The 20,625-nt window shown below is 34.8% G+C and overlaps 1 protein-coding gene across 1 annotated transcript in view; it reads left to right on the forward strand.

Annotated features, from left to right (window-relative positions):
• The window catches only part of LOC123247107 (contactin-6-like), a 302,957-nt gene that overhangs the window by 66,586 nt on the left and 215,746 nt on the right, over positions 1-20,625 (forward strand). Inside the window, exon 3 of the mRNA XM_044675908.1 lies at positions 16,207-16,302. Within this exon, the coding sequence (XP_044531843.1) occupies positions 16,207-16,302 (96 nt within the window). The remainder of the gene's footprint in view (positions 1-16,206; positions 16,303-20,625) is intronic.

Raw genomic sequence — 20,625 nt, forward strand, 5'->3', positions numbered from 1 at the left:
GGGCTGAATAGTAAGCAACTGGATGTGGAACAGGTCCTAAAGTTTCAATTTAAAAACCTGAAGCTACTCCTCTCTGTTTGTGTACTTACAAAGTAAATGACTTTTTGTAATCTGGGATTCCTAGAGTAGGGGCAGACAGGATAGCCTGTTTTAATTTTGAAAGAGCTGACAGGTGTTCTGCCTCAAATCTAAGCCATTTATAGATGGAATTTTTTGTCAGAGCTATAAGAGGTTTAGTGATTTCCCCAAAGCAAGGGATCCACTGTCTACAAAATTCTGTTGCTCCTAAAATTGCTCTCAACTGTTTCTTAGTGGAGGGGGCACTCAATTATTGAATATTTTCATTGTTCTTAGGGTAAATGGAGTGGTCACAAGCAGTTAAAATGAACCCTAAATATTCTACCTTTGGAGATACCACTGAACCTTTGCCTTTGAGACCTTGTGACTCCTCATGAAGTTATAAAAGAAGGTGTTTGCTATCTTCTTGGCATAATGTGGCATTTGGTTAGGCCAAGAGCAAATCATTTACAAATTGTATCAAACAGCCATTCTGAAATTTAATATTTGCTAAATCCTGTGTTAAAATTTATGAAAACATTGTAGGACTGTCCACAAACCCTTGTGGCATCCAACACAATGTCCAATTGTGCCTTTCCAGGTTAAGGCAAATATATTCCTGGAGTTTTCATGAATTGGTATTGAGAAGAATGTTGAGCACAGATCCACTGTAAAATATGTGGCTGTGCTAAGAAGAGAGGAGATAATTGTGGCTGGACTTGAAACCACTGGATACTTCTTTATGACATGATTATTTACAGTCCTTAAATCTTGTACAAATCTATAGACAGGTTTTCCATCTGCATCCAATTTTGGGTTTTTCTACAGGTAGAATTGGTATATTATATTTGGATTTGCATTTCCTTGGAATTATTATTCCTCGCTCAATTAGTAAATTTTTATTGGGGTAATTTCCTCAATTGCCTCTTTTGATAGGAAATACTGAGGAATGGATGGAGGTGGATCACTTTTTGCTTTAATTTGTACAGGAAAAGATGATTTAAGTAGGCTTAAATCTTAAGAAGACAATGTGACCCAAAGACCTTCTGGTATATTGGCTGGTATTGCAAAGGTTGAAGGCTCCTTCACTTCATGAATTTCTGAAAGAAGTACAGGAAGCAAATTTAAGGTTTCCTCAAGCAATTCTAGAGTCATAGCACCATCTTGAAAGCATTTTATTGTGGCTCTAAGTTTGCATAAATGGTCTCTCCCTAATAAATTTGTAGGGGAACCAGGTATTAAAGGAAAAGAACATTCTACTGATAGGGGTCCCACAGGTACCATTCAATGGGAAATCTTTGGGACCTTTAGGGTTGTTCCTGATATACCTACTACATTTAGAGAACCTATAGAACTGCATTTGACATCTGATTTACTCACCAAAACTGATATGGAAGTTCCAGTGTCTAAGAGGCAATCATAATACTGTTCCCAACTTTCAGAGTCACATGAGGCTCATTACTATAGGAGGGGAGAATGGCCTGGGATAACTGGTGTTAAGATATCAGGGTCTGGGAAATCAAAGATTTCACTCTCTGATTCAAGAGTCCTTTCTCCTCTCTCATAAAAGTCCTTAACCATTTCTCTGTGGTTCCCCTCAATGAGGAGGATTTCCTCTGTGAGTATAGCATGGATGAGCCCCATTTTGGATATATTGTTGTGAGTCTTGATTTGACTCATTTGGATTATCATTTCTGTAACTTTTTTCTATTATGATTATTATTTCTAAAATTATTGTTATTTCTGAAATAACATTATTCCTACATTTCATGTTATTGAGTACCTAATTCTAGTTTCTATGTTTAACATTAAATGACCTCTTTTTCACATAAATAATACTTTGGTGTTTGATTTATGGATTCTTACAAAGGGACTATGGCCACTGCTTGATTTACATTTTCTTTCGTTAAAATTTTAATTTCTTTCTTTAATGTCTTTACTGAATCACTTTTATCTTCATCTTTCTTCTGGTGACCATCAAAGACATAAACTGCTACTTTCCTCAATTCTTCAAGGTCCACACTAGACTAGTTAGGACAGTTTGCTTTAAAATAATCTTTGACCACTTTACAACAGTTCTCTACAAACTGTTTTCTTATCCATCTGATATCCCTTTCTCTGGAAATATCCAGGTCCATATATCTACCTTACAGCTCAATAACTATCCATAAAGTGGGTGGGATTTTCCTCCTTTAATTGCCTAAGACTCTCAAACTTCATCCATATACCTGACCCATTAGAATAATCTCTCATTGCTTTTAGTAATATGTCCCTAGCCTTACATAGTTTAAAATAATCTTCTTCATTAAAATCCCACTTAGGGTTTTCCACAGGCCAGTGAGTTTATTTCTTTCCCCAGGCTTTATTAACGAAAGAAACAATTTATTTTTTCTCTTTTTCTGTCAAAAAAAGTTTAGAGCAAATTTTCTGTCTACCCATGAAGGATCATAAACTGATAAATGTTTTCTAGCTTCTTAATAATTACAATAGGCTCATCTTTAAAGGAAGGAATATTTTGTTTGAATCTTTAAATATCTTAAGGGGTAATGGTGTCTAAGGGAAATGATATATCCATCCTTATTTAAGGTGGGTAATTCCTTTAATGGGAATTGGCCCTTTTTTGTGAATTATTTGTGGTTTTTTCTCTCTTGGCTGAATGTTTGTCTTGCTACAGAGTAAGGGGAGGGGTAGGGGGAGAAATGGATGATCTGAGAGGGAGGGGATGGTCTAGGTGAGGCAGGGCAAGAGGAATGGAAGTTAGGAGAAGGGATAGGGGAGGACAGGGGAGAAGGGACAAGGGAGGGAAAGGGAGAAATCAGGCAAGGGGGTGGGGCAGCCAGAAGCTTTACAAGGTGAGAAAGGAGGTAATTAGCCTGAAACATAAATGGGGAGGTCTTGGACAAAGGGGAAATTTCCATCTGAATATTTTGATCACTCAAGATTTTTTTCAAAGTTGTCCATTTCAGTTAGTAATTTTAGCAAGGTACCTTTCTGTTGTTTATTTTTGAAGAGAAATAAATAAAGCATAAAATGTCCAGTGAACATAACCACAGCCAGGAGTATGTATTAAGCATAGCTAATTTGAAATTGTTAGCTTTTCTAATTCATTAAAGTTCTCTGTGAGAAAAAAAAACTGTTTTAGGGAAGGAATAAACTTTTACCTCAGAATTTGGACCATTCTTTGTAGCATTATTACTACTAAGATAAGCTCTATGACTTGATTAAAGGGAAAACAAAGCACACTTTCTTGAAGTTAAAAAAAGCCTCAGGAATTAATTAAATGGTTTGGAAGAGTATTGTTCCTTCCTCTCCCCACCCCCTGCAAGGGCAAAAATGCCAGGGAGATCAAAAGGGTTTTTGAGTATAAAATACAGGTTACACCTGATGTTTGGGTCAGGAAAGCAGAGCCTAATTCTAAAAATATGGTTTTAAATCCACTGAGCTACTCGCTACCCCTCTGCTATGCTGGGCTTTAGGGTCTAGAGCAGTGATTCCCAAAGTGGGCTCTACTGCCCCCTGGTATGTACTGCACCAATCCAGGGGAGCGGCGATGGCCACAGGTACATTTATCTTTCCTATTAATTGCTATTAAAATTTTTAAAAATAATAATTTCTAGGGCACTAAGTAATATTTTTTTCTGGAAAGGGGGCAGTAGGCCAAAAAAGTTTGGGAACCACTGGTCTAGAGGGTGTCAAGGGAGACCCCCACATAGGCTAACCCCTGAGTTTCCACCTTGTTAGCCAGAAGCATGAAAACCCCCAGGGTCAGTTTAAAATCAGATTGGAAGCTAGAAGGGGGATGAGGTAGGCAGAGTGTAAGGGACTGCTCTTCTGCTCATGGCATGTCTGAGCTGATCTACTGTTCTAAACACCTAAAAGCCATCTCAGACACAAACCAGTAAGAAACCAGTGGTGCTGAACTCATGTGGTTATGGATTTGGGGCTGTGAGAGACAGGAGGCCAGTGCTAGCTCAGCTGTTAGCAATCTAAGAGAGATGAGAATGTATACTTTACCATTCACACAAGAACCCCCACCTAGTTTTTTTTTCAAGAGATGTGGCAGCGGGTGCCAGGTTCAGATCCTTTCATGGACAGGTCCCCACAACCAAAGAGAGTCCTCTGGAGGGGGAGGACAAAAGGATCACGGCAGATGGGAAATGTAATTTTTTTTCAAAATAATATACTCCCTATTTTTATCTAAAGGCTTTCTTAAAGAGAAGACAAAGGATTCTTTTCTTCCATAGCAGTAGCCAAAAATGCAGAATTTAAATTAATATCCAATAACTCCAAGTATTATATTTTATTAGATTTATTAGTAATCACTTGAAGTTGAAGAAATAACAGAATAAAAGTAAGAACAAAAAACAAACAAAAAAATAACTTGAGTAAATACAAGTGGGTAAAATTCTCCTGTTGGGCTCTCATCCAAGTTCCAAAACCACCTTCCTGGGAGGAGAGAGGGAGGAGCTACACTCACAACTTTATCTTCAAAGCTTAAGCACATAATGTGAGAAGGAAAATTGGAAACTGGGAAAGAGAGTTCTGGGGAGAACATTCTAATTGCACATTCCTGAAGAGAGAAATAAGCTCTAATTACTAATGTGTTGATTCTCATGAAATTCAATTATAGTAACATGTTGGTTTTTTCCTAGATTTTGAATGTGGGAGGAGTAACTAACATATCTTTACTTTCTTTTTAATTAAATTCAAGAAACTTTCATTAAGCATATCCTCTTTGCAAAGTACAGTGGTAGCCATTAAGGATAAAAAGAGCCTCCCACCTCTCCAATCAATTCCTGTCCTCCTAGGGCTTCTATTCTAGATGTGGATATATAGTATCAATAAATCAAGTTTTCACCTGGGTTACTTCCCAGGCAATCATTTATCAGGTATCAAGCACTTTGACTGGTTCTGAAAATACAAAGATGAGTAAACTGTGCCTGTTCCCAAAAAAGCTTACATTCTAAAGGACTGATCAAAACACATAAGCTAAGATTTTGGTACAACTTTAATTTAGAAGAGAGGAATTAGACAAGGCATTAAGGGGGGAAAAGTTCTCAGATGAACTTAACTTTCAAGAAAATAGATCTGCCAGCCATACAGAATTTCAGTAATGTCGATGAAAAAAAGGGGAAAGGAGTTAACACATTTTCATTGCTCTGAATTTTGTTGCATTTTTCATTATCCACAAATCTAATCTTCAGAAATATTTTAACCTGTCAAAGTGAGTACCACTTATTTTAGATAAGCAATAGATTTAAAAGAAATTCAGAGTCCTCACCTGGATGTAGCATATCAACATATACTTCTATATGTACTTAAGGATTTCTCTTAATATTCAGAAATTTATGATGAAGATCATCATGATTAAGCTCAATTAATAGCCTGGCAGTTTGTGGGCAGTAGGATTAAATGAGTCCCATACAAGGGATCTTTTTTGCCTAAAGCTTCTGAACTCAATTTTCCCCAGTGACTACCTTTTTAACCTTGGGAAAACAAATTTCCTTTCTCCTGTGGCAGAGATTATATTTGTAAAGCACCTGACATAGAGTAGGGGACTTAATAATTGCTTATTCCTTTCTATCTTTAAATGAACCATTGGCTTAAAAATAAAATACGCATTCCTTTTTTACAATTAGCTTCTCTGAAATTTGTTAGGCTGATCTCAAGATCTTAGTCATGATTTTATACGTACTCTTCCATTGAAGAAGAGTAGATCAGGGCGGGAATGACTTTCTAACAATTATCAATTCAATTAATTTAAAATGTATCAAATACCTATTACTTTAAGCTAAAGGACTTGTTGAGATGCTAAGAAAATAAGACCAAAAATCTCAAAGAACTTGCATTCTAGTTTGGTGGCACAGGTTAAAATAAATAAAATGCAAAGAAAACAGAGGGAAAATATAGTTTCAACATCTAGGGGAAATATAGGGAAGGATTCATAGAGGTATAACCATATGACTTAGTCTTTGAAAGAAGCAAAGGTAATAAGACCCAGAGGTGAGGATAGAATGTATTCTAGTCATTGACAGTGGTGTATATAAATTCTGAATGGTAAAAAAGTATCCATTCCTTTCTAGTTAAAAAATTGAAAATACTATATTATACACACATACACACATGTGAGTAATGTAATTTAGAGACTATAAAGACGGCACACAAATTATAAAAATGCTTATTTTATCCTATAGAAAATGGTTAGCCTTTCAGGTTTTTTAGCAAAGGGTACCACGACTGGACCTATGAATTGAGGAATAATTTTGACAATTTTGTGGAGAATGGTTTGGAATGGGACAGTCAAAAAACAAGAAACATAATAAGATCACTAATAAATCAGTTTAGAAGAGGAAAGAATTAGACAAACTAATGGAAAAGGAAATAATTATAACCAGGAAAACAACATATACAATCACTACAACAAATTATAATGTAAACCATAACCAAAAGGGAACCAAGTGAAACTGAACATTATTAAATGTTTATGACAATCATGGCCTAAAATGAAAAATATGTGAAACTGATTCATTTTCCATTTGCAGAGTTGGAAAAATATGTGTGTGAAACACTATAGCTGATTTAAATACTTTTTCTCTATTTAAAAAATTATTTGATGTGAAATGTGTCTCTGGAAGGAAGTGACATGTATTAGGATATATACATGATGAAGAAAACATATGTCAATGGAATATATGTGAGAAAAATATCTTAACTGATATGTATATAAACTAATATATATTTAAAAGTAATGTCAAATTGAGTATGGTATAGTGGATAAAATGCTAGAGGGAATTAGAAACAAGGTTCAAATTGGATCTTCGACACTTACTTGATGTGTGTCACTAGACACCTCTCTGTTACTTGAATAACCATAGTTTCGATGGACTAATAATCTTGTGTTTGTGGAATAAGTGACTAAATCAAGAGTTTATTTCACATCTGTGAAAGCTATTTGGTCTTTGTAACTGGTAAGAACATGTGATCTCCTTGTATGCCAATTTGGAATAAACTCTTCATCATACCATGCAGTAGAATTACATTACTACTAGATGTTTTCTAAATAGATGTGAAGAGAGAATTTAGACAATTATTAGTGGTTTACCTAAAGAGCATTAGAAGAAGCAAAAACAATATCAAATAGTGTGTTAATATGAGTGAGAGACAGAGAAAATGACATTTGGAAAATCTGATCTATGACATTTTAATTGCCTGGAATCATTCAATTTCTCACTATTTCTAGTGATTTTTTGTTTGTTTTTATGGCTATTATGAGGGTAGTGACAATTTAATGACTTAGTTTAAAAACCTTACAAATGCTTGCCTGCTATTAGTAATTGAAATAGACACAATGTATTGTTTTCATTAGCTTGGATGTTACTTAAAAGAAATAATGCTGTTTATTAGGCTAATGAAAAAAAAAGGACTTGTATGTAGAAGCAACATGGTTTAATGCAATAAAAAGCAATATAGAAGAATCAAGAAATAGTCTTAAATTCTTTTTTTAACAATGTAATCTTTTTCATATTAGCCTTTTGATTTTCAGTTTATTCATGTGTGAAATGAGTGAAACAGGTTATAAGAGTAACTGCCTACTTCATAGTGTTTCTATTTCCAAGCCTCAACGAATGCAAGAATATGCCAAGGATCCATTTCTTAGGTGTGTGATACTTCCCTTTACCTCCAAAAACACAGCCATCCCTTAAGTTTTTACAGTATTGTCTGAAACCATGTAAAGTAAATAGATATTTCGAAATGCACACAAAACTACCAGTCATAGGCAGGATTTGAATTCAGGTTTTCCTGACATCAAAAAGACTAATATTGATTCTAATATGATACATTCATACACACACACACACACACACACAGACGCACACATGCAGGCACTATCCCTTCTATCATTCTCTGTAGTTGCCCAGAAATCTCTGCATAATATCACTTGATTTTTGTCTCCATTTTTGCAGTAATACAAGCACTCCTTCTTTAGGTTGTCATCTTCTCTTGCAAGATCTTTTGCAAAAACATCCTAATTGATGTCCCAGCTTCAACCAAGACTACAATCAATCTTCACACAGTGGCCAAAGTGATTTTCCTGAATCTTAGGTTTAACAGAACTCCTATCCTGTTTAATAAAATGCAGTGTCTGTTCCTTTTAGTATCACTCATAAAATTCTTTGGCATTTTGAACCCTTCTCAATCTGGCCCAATTTACCTTTCCAGGATTATTAGACTTCTTTCCAGATTTCTCCCCTTTTTAAAAAACAAACTCAATTTCATGATATTCCACATATAAAATATCCCATCTTCCATCTTATCTATGTTCAGGCTGTGAACCCTGTACTTAAAATCAACTTCTTCTTGATCTCCATCTTTTACAATGTCTTTTATTCAGTTATTTAATTTGTATTCAACTTTTTGTGATCCCATTTGTGATTTCCTTGGCAAGGAGACTGGTGTGGTTTGTAATTTCCTTTTTCCAACTCATTTTACAGATGAGAAACTGAAACAAACAGAATTAAGTGACTTTCTTAGGTGTATACAACTGGCAAGTGTCTGAAGAAAGATTTGAACTCAGAAAGATGAGTCTTTGTGACTACAGGTCTGGCTATCTCTTCACTAAGCCAACCAGCTGCCTCATTTATAGTGCCTAAATTCCTTCTAAGCTTACTTCAAACTCTGATACAAGAAGATTTTCCTCATATATCTGGTTACTAGTGTCTTTGATATTGTCATGTTTTTATCTCACATATTTTACAGTTCATAAATATATAGATTACCTTCCCAGATAGAATGATGACTTTTTGGAGATAAAGAATTTTATGCTGCCATTTCATCTTTGTGTCTCCAGCCCCTTCCCCAATTTCTCACACAGACAAGGCACTTAATAAATTCTTATTGATTGGTGTCTATGGATATATTTTCTTCTTTTTTTCCTCAAGTAAAAAGGGCCAATATCCAACTGACAGAAAATTCAACAGTGAATACTAACGAGAAACTATTGAGTACTTTAAAAACTTTTTAAAATGATGAATTGTTTTATTTTTCTCATTTGCTTATAATGAATAATAATTTAAAATTAATGTATATTTAAGGTTTTACATAGCAGCATCTCATTCCCTTTCTCTAATTAAAATAAAGTGACATTTTTCACATAGTCATCATTATCAACATCATCCAAATGGGAAAAGCAAACATGATCTAGGCAATTTATATTTTTGTAAATATTCACCCGTTTCACCTAGATTGCCATATTTATTGCCATGTACTTGGGCAAAATAGTTCTTAATAATTATCTTAATTAGAAGTGATATCACCCTTTTCATCTTTGATACTGTTAATTTGATTCTCTACTTCCTTTTTTTATTAGATTAACCAGTACTTTATGTAATTTATTTTTTTTTTCATAGAGCCAGCTGCTAGTCTTTTTTATTAGTTCAATAGTTCTTTTACTTTCAATTTGATTAAATTCTCCTTTAATTTTTAGGATTTTCAATTTAGTTTACATTTGGGAAATTTTAATTTTTTCTTTTTCTAAATTTTTTAAGTTGCAAGAACAATTCATTGATCTCCTCTTTCTTGATTTTGTTGCTATAAGCACTCAGAGATATAAATTTTCATCTGAGTACTGCTTTGGTTGTATCCCATAGATTTTGATATGATGTCTCCTCATTGTCATTCTCTTTAATGAATTTCAAAATTGTTTCTATGATTTCTTTTTTGACTCACCAGTTTTGAAGAATTAGATTATTTAGTTTCCAATTAATTTTAAATTTGTCTTTCTTTGGACCCTTGCTAAGTATAATTTTTATTACATTCTGATCTGAAAAAGTATTTATTATCTGCTTTTCTGCATTTGTTTGCAATATTTCCATGCCCTAGTTCATGGTCAGACTTCCTATATGTGCTGTGTACTGCTGAGAAGAAGGTATATTCCTTTTTATTAATATTCAGTTTTCTCCAGATATCTATTAACTTTAATTTTTATAGCAATTCATTCATTTCCCTTCTTTCTTATTTATTTTTCAATTCAATTTATTGAGTCTGAAAGGAGAAGGTTGAGATTTCCGACTAATATGGTCTTTCTATCTATTTCCTCCTTGGCTGCTTTAATTTTTTCCTTTAGAAATCTAGATAATGTATATCATTTGGTGTATAGATGTTTAGTAATGATATTACTTCATTGTTTATACTACTCTTTAACAGAATGTAATTTCATTCCTTATCTCTATTAAACAGATCAATTTCTACTTAAGCTTTTTCTGATATCATGATTTCTACTTCTGCTTTTTTTTTGCTTTAGATAACACATAATAAATTCTGCTTCAAACTTTTACCTTGAATTTGTATATGTTACCCTGCCTCATATGTATTTCATGTAAACAGTATATAGTAGGATTCTGGTTTTTAATCCACTCTGCTATCTTCTTCCATTTAATGGGCAAGTTTATCCCATTCACATTCAGTGTTATGATTACTAACTGTGTATTGCTCTCCATCATATTCCTCCTCACCAGTGTTTTGCTTTTTGTTATCCCTTCCACTTTCCCCTCCCTTCAAATACCTCCCTCTTCTCTTCTCTTTTTCCACTTCTACTTTTCTGAAGGGTAAGATAAAATTCTATACCTCACTGTGCATATTTATTTCTCTCTCTCTCTGAGCTCTTTATGATAAGAGTAAAGTTTAAGCATTGCCCATAACCACCTTTATCCTCTCCTCTCTATAATGATTTTTCATGCCTCTTTATGTTATACAATTTACCCCATTCTATTTCTCCCTTCCCTTTTCTCTCAGTGCAACCCTCTCAGACATTGATTGATTTTTATACATCATTTATATGCATACATATCATATCCTGCATACATATCATTCTATATCATCACCATTTACATATACATCATATCATCATAATCAACTTACTTCTCTACCCTCTTTCTTTTTTTTTAAACCCTTACTTTCCATCGTGGAGTCAATACTGTGTATAGGTTCCAAGGCAAAAGAGTGGTAAGGGCTAGACAATGGGGGTCAAGTGACTTGCCCAGGGTCACACAGCTGGGACTGAGGCCAGATTTCAATCCAAGACCTTCCATCTTCTCTCAATCCACTGAGCCACCCAGCTGCCCCTCCACCCTCTTTCTGTGTAAATTCCTTCTATCTTCTCTACTACTAAGAATAATTTTTGAGAATTACAAAAATCCTCTTTCCATGTAAACATATAAACATTTTGACCTTAATGAGATACTTAAATTTTCTCTATCTTATTTACCTTTTTAGGCTTCTCTTTAGGTGTCTCATGTTTGGACTTCATGTTTTTGGTTTAGATCTGGCTTATTCCTCAGGAATGCTTTGAAATCTTCTATCTTATTGAATGGCCACTTTCTTCTTGAAGGAATATGCAAAATTTTGCATATTAAACCTAAATCTTTTGCCTTCTTAAATATTATATGCCATACCTTTCAATTCTTTAATGTAGAAGGCTTTAGGTCCTGTGTGATCCTGATTGCAGCTCCATGGTATTTGAATGGTTTCTTTCTGGTTACTTGAAGTAACTTTTTTACTTGAAGTTACTTTTTCCTTGGCATGGTAGCTCTTGTATTATTTAGTTATTCTATTCCTGGAAGATGTCATTTGAGGATTTCTTTTTGGAAGAAATCTGTGAATTCTTTCGATTTTAATTTTATTTTCTAGTTGAAGGATTTCTGGGCAATTTTTTCTGAAAATTTCTTGTAATATGATATCCAAGTTTTTTTCTTTTTTTTTCTTCATCATGACTTTCAGGAAGTTAAATAACTCTCAAATTGTCTCTCCAATGTTTATTTTCCAGGCTGGTTGTTTTTTTTTAAATATTTCATGTTTTCCTCTATTCTTTCATTCCTTTTATTCTGCTTTATTATTTCTTGATTTCCTCATGAAATTGTTAGTTTTTAGATAGTCAATTCTTATTTTTTAAGCCTAACTTTCTTCTGTCAGTTTTTGCTTCTCCTTTTTCAATTGACCTGTTTCTTCTTGCATCACTTTTCTTTCTACTTATATCACTTTCCTTTCTCCTTGCATCACTTTCATTTCTCTTCCTCACTTTCCCTCTGCCTCTCTTATTTGGTTTTTTAAATCATTTTTGAGTACTTCTAGAATTTGTGTCCAATCCATATTTTTCTTTTGGACTTTGCATGTGTTCCTTGGCTTTCATTGTCCCCTTCTGTGTCTAAACCTTGCTCTTTGTCTTTATAAAAATTATTTAGGGTTAGGTACTTTTTTTTGGTTGTTTACTCATTTTTGCTTTCTATTTATAGGTATACTTATATTATATTATGTGATAGTCTAAGGCAGTTGTTCCCAAACATTTCTGGCCTACCACCCCCTTTCCAGAAAAAATATTACTTAGCCCCCTTGAAATTATTTTTTTTATTTAATAGCAATTAATAGGAAAGATAAATGCACCTGTGGCCATCACTGCCTCCCTGGATCACTGCAGCACCCACCGGGGGGTGGTAGCACCCACTATGGGAGTCACTAATCTAAGGGATGAGAGCTCTGAAAGCCCCTCCCCCTGCTGATTCAATTGGCCTTTGTGATACTGATATCTTAAAGACTTGTGTCAGGCTTGGACATAAGCTTTTGATCTTACTCTGATCTTGATCATTTCAGGGACTGAACAAATTCTAGCCTCAGTCTTAGTCTTAAGTTTTTGGTCACACTGTGTACTTGATCCAGACAGGCAAACTCCTGATTGTTCTGTCTTAGAGCTCCTCCCTGAGCTTTAGGCAAAAAGATCAGTAATTGCCCAGACTAGAATTCCCTGGGCTGGGGTTCTGGACTTCTCCACAGGTTTGAAATTTCAAGGAGTATGGGTTGGCTTTTACCTCTACTTTCTCAGGCAGGGTGTCAGGGTCTGTATGCTGGCTCAGGTATAGGTTCCTAAACCTTTAAAAACAGATGTGTGGTGGGGTGCTGTGGCATAGCTCATGGCTTGCTCTTCCCTCCTTGCTACAGCTTCTTACTAGGTCTGCTCTCCTCTGACCCCAGTGCTCTAGATGTTTAATAACAATATTTTGGGTTTTTCTTTTCTTGAAAGTTGTTTCACTCTGTCTCCTGTTGGTTCTTTCACTCCTGTGTTCATTTTGTGATGATATTTTAATCTTGGTTGAGGAGAATTATCATGGTGGCACAGAGCTGCTGAGGATTACTTTGCCATCTTGGCTCTGTAAAGGTTAAAAAGGGTTTTTATGAGTTCAATATATTAAAAGATGGTTGCCAGAGGACTGAACTATTATGAATCCTCAATTAAGAATAATCTCAAGTCAAAATTGACTTTTATGGAAGTTAATTTACAATTAGGAAGGTTGAAGGTAGGGACATTGAGAGAGAGAAACTCTGGAACAGGCCAGAGGCCAGGACCAGTTAAGAATTTAGAGGCCCCAGCAAAGGGACACAGAGGTTAATTAAACAAGGCTTCTAGTCACAAGACCTTTTACAATTAGAGAAACGAGAGAGGCCTCCTTGAGAGTAGAACCTCCAGAAATGCCAAGGGAAGAGAAAGAGAATCAGCCTAACTTATCCACGTGACAATTCAAAGGGGATATTTAAAGCAGTCTGTGTTAATTAAAATCGCTTGGGGTTCTATTTGTAATGTGTTAGTTAAAATCACTTGGGGTTCTATTTAGAGGTATTTGGGGCTCATTTGAGCCTTAAGGTATGTTGATATATAACAAACTTCCTGCTTTGGAAACTACATTTCCCATGATTCATCTTGTAAAATGGAGGCAGACAGGAAGTGTGATGATGTAAGAGAATGATATAAGACTCCTGGGGTCATTGGAGGTGGTCTCTTTTGCTAGCTGAGCAGGGTAAGGTACGAAATGTAAAATGGCTGAGGTGGTAGTTTGAATTCTTACAGGCTCGTGGTCTAATAATTTATCTCTATTAGCATGGCTTTTATTAAAATACTATTTTCCCTTTTAATATTGGCCTTCATCATTTTTAAAAACAAGTCTCACCAGGGGCTCAGCATTCCAACACTCCTCCAAGAACTAGAAAAGGTCCATCACCAGATGCTCTCTTCCACTGAACACACCTCACTCACTCAACTCCCTCTTTTTAAAGGGGTCACTTATGTGTCACTTCCTGTACCTCCCTCCTAATTTGCATGTCCAATCACAATAGATGATTCTCATAGTACTGGGTAGAGGACAGTCAGTTGATTCTGATTCATCACCCACTCTAACACACGAGGGTCATGGACTTCCCAGAATTAGAGGTGATCTCACCTTTGGTAATTAAATCTAAAGATGGGCAGTGTAGACTTAATCTAATGATCACAGCTCCACCCCCAGATCTCCAAAATGCAAGCATGAAAAGAAAATTATTTATTCAAACTAGTATCCATAATTCAAATAAGCAGAAATATGGATGGTACAAAATGTCAAAAATCCAAGAAAGTAATTTATCTTAGATTTTCCATGTGACCTTTAATTTATATTTTAGCATTTTTATCATATATTTTAGGAGTTCAAATTTCTTTCTGCAAGAAATAAAATTTACCAGGAATTGTTCAGTAGGTTCAGTTATATTGGACTCTGTCAGACACTATATATATTTTTCTCACTAATGATACTGGAATAGTTTGCCATTTCTTTCTTCAGCTTATTTTGTGGATATATGTAAGGAAGGGGGATGGGACAAAAAGAGACAGAAGAAGGCCATTGGTCACAGTTGGTTACAGTTAAGACCAGAGGGGATTCTGTGTAATTTTGCAGAGGAAGAAGAAAGGAGGAACTTCGAGCAGAGTAAGGAGAGGAGGAGAACATCTCAGCTTGAATCTCTTCCTGAGGGCTTCCTGAGAATCTTTCTTTGGACATTGAAACCCCGATTCCCTGGTCAAAGGCATCCCTTCACATCTCACCGAGGAAGACTTCAATCATAAAGTCAGATAAGATTAGAACTCCATTTTGGGAGCAATCTCTTGGGCTCCTTCTCCCATTCCCAACCTTGCTGAGAGACCCTTTCTGGTCTAACTTACAATTATAGAAGAGGATAGAAATAGAAACAAAAGGAGAAGGGACAGGGGGGAGACACTTAGGAGTGGGGACCCCAAAGGTTCCCACCTGAGTGATGGACCCCATAGAAATAGCGAAGAGGGCACCCCAAATCTCTCTACCCTTCACCCCTTTCCCAATTCCTGAATTGTGATTAATAAAAGCCATTTTTTAGTCTTAGAGTGCCTGAGAGACAAGGGGGAGGGGAATCACAGCTTGGTCTACTACCTGCCTCCATCTTGGAGCCAGACCACCTGCTGTGAAGTTGGCAGACCTCGGGGGAGGCTTGTGTGAACCTTACCCTCATTCAGAATCAGATTGGGGTCCTCATACCCTCACTTAGAGGGAAGCCTTGCCCCTAACTCCTGTGAAGCAAAAGGACTATCCAGGTCACCCAGTTTTGGGGTGACACCCCCTTGAAGTCTCCCAGTGCATAATCAGCATAAACTCTCTCTCTCCCCTTCTATCATAACATTTCCTTGTCTGGCTCTCCTAATTATTATATATAGAAACTGAGGTAAACAGGGTTAAGTGACTTTTGTAGGTTCATACAGCTAGTTAGTGTCTAATGAGTCTTCATAATTTCAGACTCAGTTTTCTATTCATCATGTCACCTAATGCCCTTCTTGGGAATTACAACTTCATCAGTCTTCAAAATAACTAGATTTTTAGACACTTGATGTTCTGTGTTTGAGTCAATGTGTTGCTCAATGCCTGGGACTAAAATATATACCTATACACAGAGAAATCTAAAATGCTAATCTAAGAAAAATTGCAATGTACTTTGGGAAATAAATACATTTTATATACTTCTCTTAGGTTGAAGATAAAAATATCTGTGTGTGTGTTTTATTTAAAGAAATCCTTTCTGATAAGTTGCTTAGTAAACAGAGTAAACTGGTGCTGAGTAACATCAATGACTTTGTTAGTAAAATATGCTTCAAAATAATAGCAATATGTTTCACAGATAATCCCTAATACCGAGAAGTCAACCACGTATAACAAATACACTCTCCTTATTTTCCTATGAATGCCTTTACCTCTAGGGAACAAGGTAAGTTGACATTTTTTTTTATCATACTATTAATTCTAAACATTTTTTTCTTTTTTCTTTATTAAGATATTGAAAACTTTGAAACCAAAACAAGAAGTACCGTGTCAGTCCTAGCAGGTCAAGGTGTGGTTCTCTTCTGTGGCCCACCATCATACTCTGGAGGTATGCTGAGATATTTCTGTTCATTCCAAACAGGGGTGGAAATGCAGATTTTACTGAGGTATTTGAGTAAGCATAATAATAATGTCATATTATCATAAAAACATCAAAATATTCAGAGATTTTCTAGTTTCCCAGAACTACATATACAAGGAGGTATGCACTCCATTCTGAAATATTGTAATAATTCTTTATGTTTAAAGATCCTTAGTAATGGAATAAGTTTTGAAAGCCACCTTAAGAAAATACCTTAAAAATTTTCATAGGGAAATTTTAGATTTCCATAGAGATGTCATCACTACTGGCTCAAAAGAAAATATAGGGAAGATTATTGATATATGAAGGCTTGTTCAACAAATTTTATACTAACAAGGAGAAAATGAACATAGATAGATAGATAGATAGATAGATAGATAGATAGATAGATAGATAGATAGATATAGATATAGATATATAAGTTTTCATGGTGAATATTGTCAAAGATCAAAGTAATTTCATATACTTTATCTTTGAATTTTGAGTTATATTATCTTGGAATTTCTTAATGTCCTAGAATATGCTGATTCATGACCCACTGTGTACCTTGAAACAGTGCTTTTCTCAGTCCATTTTTGGAGCTGGATTTACTGTGTTCCTCTGGTCAGATCATGTTGTCTATACTAATAATATACATTTCATAGACAGAATTTTTGGGTATGTTTTAAGCAACCTATAAGTAACATGTTGCAGGGAATGAGATATTGGTCTTGGTTAATAAATTAAAGTCAATGAGAATTTTTCAAGCAACCACTGTGGTACAACACTGAGGATACAAAGAAAGATAGAGTCTACTTTCAAGGAGCTCACAATCAAATGAGTAAAGTAAAATGAAAACAATTATGTACAAACAAAATCTCTCTCTCTCTCTCTCTCTCTCTCTCTCTCTCTCTCTCTCTCTCTCTCTCTCTCTCTCTTTCTCATCTCTGTCTGTCTCTGTCTCTCACTCTGTCTGTCTCTCTCCATATATATATAAAGATAGAATGAATGAAAAAAATATTACTAAGCAATTGCAATGTGTCAAGCACTGGGTTAACTATTGAACATTCAAGTACAAATATGGAAAGTGTACATACCTTTACAAATTTACAATTCTAATAGAATAAGACAACATGTAGTACAAGATTAGTATACAAGTAGGAGATTTTCAATCTGAGAATTTACAAATGTGGATATGGCCTGAGTGGACAGACTTATGAAAGAACAAGCATAGCCAGAGTTCCTGAGTTCTCTACTTGTATTGGGGTACTTGATATTCACTTAGTCATTAACCAAGATGTTGGGGACACAGGGTTGAAGATCTCAAGTTTTGTGAACTAGCTTCAACTGAGATTATGACCATGGATTCTGTAAATACAAGATGCACAGTTCCATAGATGATGCTGGTATAGTATGATGAGTAGTGACAGGCTTTAGGCAATATATATAGAATAAGAAGATGAAGCATAGTTTCACTTTTAATTTTAATATCGACACGTTTTTTCTCTTCTCTGATTCTCATTTTAAAAATCTGTAAAACTTGTACTACCTATGAATCAGGATTGGTTGTTTTTGTGACTCAAATAACATGATGTATATAAAGACCAATAAATGTCAGATAGCATTGTTATAGAAATGAAAAATTTAATGAATATACTAATTTCTCCTTAAACTTAAATCAGTATTTTATGAAACCTGAAAAGTAGAAAAGTTTTCATGTTATATTTTTTCACTTTCAAATAATCTTACAATTCTTATTAGAACATGTGAGTGCCGAAAGTAAATTAATTAAATGGAAAGTTACAAGGTGAAAATGAGATATTTTATTCAAGGAAATCTTTTATTTTATATTTCTGAATATATTTATGACATTAGAATATTCTTTAGTATAAGTGAAGAGCTACATTTCTTTCAACATCATTCTGAGATAAATCATCATGTTTTGAGTTATACTACAGGACATTTAAGCAAAAAAGCCAGTTGTTGTCTCTTATTTTTTAAACAATAGAAAAATGATTTATAGTGACCATAATTTTGGAAGACATAATTTGCAAAATCTTATATTTTAGTACATGCTGTCAAACATGTTAAATCATATTGTGCTGACATTGGTCCTAAATCCTTGAAATTCAAATTTTATTTTTATTTTTGTTCACTATAAACAAAATTGTCAAAGTAAAAGATATTCGAAATATTTTAGAGTTCAGTAAGCAAGATAGATTAATTGGACTATTGAAATAGAGGAAACCTTTTTCCCCCTTTCGCTTTATAACTTTAAAAGAAAACATGAATTTTCTTAAGTATATTGGGCCCACTCAATGATTCTGATGTTTGATGGTCTATTTTGCTGTAGAAGAACAAATTTTAAATGACTTTTGAGAAAAAAGGCTCTTCTTTGCTCTTGTTCTTTATACTTTGAATGAATTGGAATGGGTGGAAATCTTTATGCAAATACTATTAGGAAAACATTTTGATGAAATTTTATAGTTCTTTGGGTACCCCGCACGTGATCATTATTCAGATAAAAGATGCCAAAAATTATACTAAGACTTCACCCTTTTCACTGATCTTTGGTAAGGAAGTTCCTAATAACAAGCTAATGCTGACTTGTTTTCACTGTTTCCTGGTCCCTCCCACCAATTCCCACTTTTGCTTTCCCTTGAAGATTACCCACCATTTACTTTGCATGTATATTTTTAAATATACATAGTTGTTTGAGTCTTTTCCCCTCCACCAAAATCCCATTAAATTGCAGATTCCTTGAGGGCAGCATGTGTATTTTTTTACTTCCTTCATATGCCCATTATTTAACATGGCACATGGCCTAAAACAAGCAGTTAATAAATATTTACTGGTAGTGACATATCATTTTCATTTCTTTCCCTTATTTACTTAAATAGAGGAAGCAATATATTTCAAAACATAGAACAAGAAGAATGGAATCTAAAAAGAGGAAAACAGTGTGTTTGATGATCTCCAATTGAGATAATTGATATGTTTAGAGCCAGAGCAGTCCCTATTCAAAACAGTGAAATGAAAAACAAAACAAACAAAAAATACAAATACCTCTGATCCCCTTTTAATATCTTTAAATATCTGTCTTTCTTTTATTATTTTCTCTTCTGTTTCCCATTTTTCTCAAAGCCTTTATTTATTAATAGCTATAGACGGGAAATAAGTATACTTTCTTTGATAAGTATTCATTGCTTTACCTACCAGGTAAAATTAGGGTTCATCAATCTTAATAACTTTTTAATAGGGGACTCAACATCAGTAGTCATGAAAAACCAATAATAAAATTTCAGATAACAGGGCAGAAAGAAAGGAAATATTTTTAGGCAAGGGTAAGTGGAAGTTTCTTAGGAAACATCAAAGCATACCTTTTGAGCAGCTAACTATAAAATTTAAATTGATGAATCTAATTAGTAGTATTATATGATACCAGGGTAATCACTTAGAAGCCACAAATGACAACGAATTAGAGGACAGAGAGAGGGATGTTTGTGGCAAAAAATAAAATTCAAAGTACTAAAAGATTTCTTATTAAATTTCTTATTAATATTTTTATTAAAAAGATGGTTTTTTTACATTTTAAGGTCATTATATTTTGTTTTGTTTTGTTTTCTGAATGAAATTTGTATTCCCTCTACTGTTTTTTTTATTTTTTTTAACATTTATTAATAATCATTTTTAACATGGTTACATGATCCATGCTCCTACTTTCCCCTTCACACCCCCCCCCCCGCACTCCCCCCACCCATGGCCAACGCACATTTCCACTGGTTTTGTCATGTGTCCTTGATCAAGTCCTATTTCCAAATTGTTGGTGGTTGCATTGTTGTGGTAGTTTCGAGTCCACATCCTCAATCATGTCCACCCCGACCCATGCGTTCAAGCAGTTGCTTTTCTTATATGTTTCCTCTCCTGCAGTTCTTCCTCTGAATGTAGGTAGCGTTCTTTACCATAAATCCCTCAGAGCTGTCCTGGGTCATTACATTGTTGCTGGTACAGAAGCCCATTACATTCGATTTTACCACAGTATGTCAGTCTCTGTGTACAATGTTCTTCTGGCTCTGCTCCTTTCACTCTGCATCAGTTCCCGGAGTTCTCTCCAGTTCGCCTGGAACTCCTCCAGTTTATTATTCCTTTTAGCACAATAGTATTCCATCACCAGTATATACCACAGTTTGTTCAGCCATTCCCCAATTGAAGGACATTCTCTCCTTTTCCAGTTCTTTGCCACCACAAAAAGCGCAGCCTATAAATATTTTCCTACAAGTCTGTTTATCTATGATCTCTTTGGGGTACAAA

Source organism: Gracilinanus agilis, chromosome 1 (assembly GCF_016433145.1).
Source record: "Gracilinanus agilis isolate LMUSP501 chromosome 1, AgileGrace, whole genome shotgun sequence".
NCBI lineage: Eukaryota > Metazoa > Chordata > Mammalia > Didelphimorphia > Didelphidae > Gracilinanus > Gracilinanus agilis.